The sequence below is a fragment of the Otolemur garnettii genome, unplaced genomic scaffold (genome assembly GCF_000181295.1).
Source record: "Otolemur garnettii isolate 467f Iridium unplaced genomic scaffold, OtoGar3 scaffold00218, whole genome shotgun sequence".
Classification (NCBI taxonomy): domain Eukaryota; kingdom Metazoa; phylum Chordata; class Mammalia; order Primates; family Galagidae; genus Otolemur; species Otolemur garnettii.
The window spans coordinates 507,437-509,448 of NW_003852613.1; the positions used below are offsets into that span (position 1 = coordinate 507,437).

The 2,012-nt window shown below is 54.7% G+C and overlaps 1 protein-coding gene across 1 annotated transcript in view; it reads left to right on the plus strand.

Annotated features, from left to right (window-relative positions):
• The window catches only part of CCDC116 (coiled-coil domain containing 116), a 4,539-nt gene extending 4,065 nt beyond the window's left edge, over positions 1–474 (plus strand). The window contains exon 5 of the mRNA XM_003801724.1: positions 7–474. Coding sequence (XP_003801772.1) covers positions 7–474 — 468 coding nt within the window. The remainder of the gene's footprint in view (positions 1–6) is intronic.
• The last annotated feature ends 1,538 nt before the right edge of the window (positions 475–2,012 follow it).

A 2,012-nucleotide genomic window follows, 5' to 3' on the forward strand; every position in this document is an offset into this window, starting at 1 on the left:
GCGCAGGTCTCCTCCACAAAGCACCCCTCCGCGCAGGTCTCCTCCACAAAGCACCCCTCCGCGCAGGTCTCCTCCATGAAGGTCCCCTCTGTGCAGCTTGAGCTGGCCACTGACAAGGACCAACCCCAGGCTGTGGAGTCCCACCACAGCTTCCACACTGACGTGCTGGCCAGCCAGCAGCTCAGCTCTCAGGAGCCAGTGACAGCTGAGGACCAGATGCCCGTGAACCTGGTGGAGCGCAAGCTTTCTGGGTCCTCTGGCATTGATGTGGGCTCCAGTGCCCCCAAGTCTGAGGAAACAGTGAACATCAAAGACAGCAAGGACTATGACAGGATTGAGATTGAGGATGAGGAAGAGGACAAGTATGAGGATGAGGGCGAGGTTGAGGCCTCCTTCAAAAATGAAAACATGTCCCAGAGCGAGGACTCTTCAGTCAGGCACTCTGTGGACATGGGTCACAGTGACCCCCCATGAGGTCTCTGCAAGCCACACTGAGCCCTTGATTCCCTGCTGCTCTTCCTGCTCCTTCATAGAGTTACTGCCCACCCAGCAGCCTCTGCCCTAAGCAGGGGTCAACATGGACTGAATGCCCACAGGGAGCTCTCTGAGACCCTCAGGGAAGCCAACCAGAGAAACAGAATTAAAGGCTGTGTTGACAGAGCACGGTTTTCATGTCCTGAGATTTCAGCCTCCCTTTCCATGCACCTGCCCTTAGGTAGCACCTTCAGTGGGCTCAGCCATGGCTACAGCCAGCCTTCCTGACAGCTGATAGTGCACTGAGCCCCTGGGCAACAGGGCCAGCACTGCCTCATGGCTGCTCTCAGAAGACCAGCCCCTTGCCACTTGCCCACTTTGCTATGTGGATCTTCCTGATCCAGTCTATACCTTCCTGGCTCTTTAAGTCTCAGGACTCCTGGTCACCCCTCACTCATGGCCCCAGTTCCTGCTTTTGAGGGGCTCTTTTTCTCCCTCCTTTTGGCCCAGGCACTGTGTGTGTGCCCTCTCTTGGTGCACTCACAGCTACCTACCTTCCTAATTTGTATTCCCAGCTCCAAGAGCTGAACATCTGGAGTCTCCATGCCACGCCACATGGTGGCTACTGGTTGGTCAGCCTATGGATCAGCTGCCTGGGACTGTTCCTGTGACTAATTCTCCAGCAGGCCTCAGATCTCCCTAGATGGGTCTATGGGCATAGCTTGTGCTGTGATTGGTGGGGCTCCTGTCCAAGGTTCTCCAGGGCTTTCTGGCTATCCTTCTCTCTGCCTTCTGAGGGAAGCCAGTCTGTTGCCCTACTAGGTGCCTTCACTCAGGGAGCAGCTCAGCCTCTCCTTCCCTGCTTCTGTAGCCAGGCGTCAGTGGAGGATAAGAGAACATGTGAGGATGCTCTGACTCTGCCTTCTTGGTGCAGGCTGTCCTGTGAAGAGCCTGGTGGGTCTCTTTCGTCTCTCCCTAGAGCCTACTGTGGTGACAGAGGTCAGGCTCGCTCAGCTAAGCTTGATTATGAGTACCTGACAAGTGTGCCCATGACCAGTGGCCTGCATGTGAAGAGACAGCAACTGTATCCTCTGGAGCCAGAACCATACCCTGTGATTCAAGGAGGAGGAGGAGCATTTGGTCATCTGCCATTCAGAGGGGCCAGGGTCCTAAGGTTGGTATGAGAGTGACCCATTTTTCCACAGAGCTGTTGTGACGAAGATCTTTTAGGGCACACACTGATTCAGTGCCCATTCCCTGAGGCCACCCACCCCTGCAGTATGGGGCCACAGTAGTCTCTCTTTTTTTGAAACAGAGTCTCACTATGTCACTCTGGGTAGAGTGCTATGGCATCACAGCTTACAGCAACCTCCACTACTTGGGCTTAAGTGATTGTCAAGTAGCTGGTACTATAGGTGCCTGCCACAACACCTGGCTGTTTTTTTTTTCTTTTTTTGAGACAGGAGCCTCAAGCTATCCCCCTGGGTAGAGTGCCGTGGCATCTCAGCTCACAGCAACCTCCAACTCCTGGGCTCAAG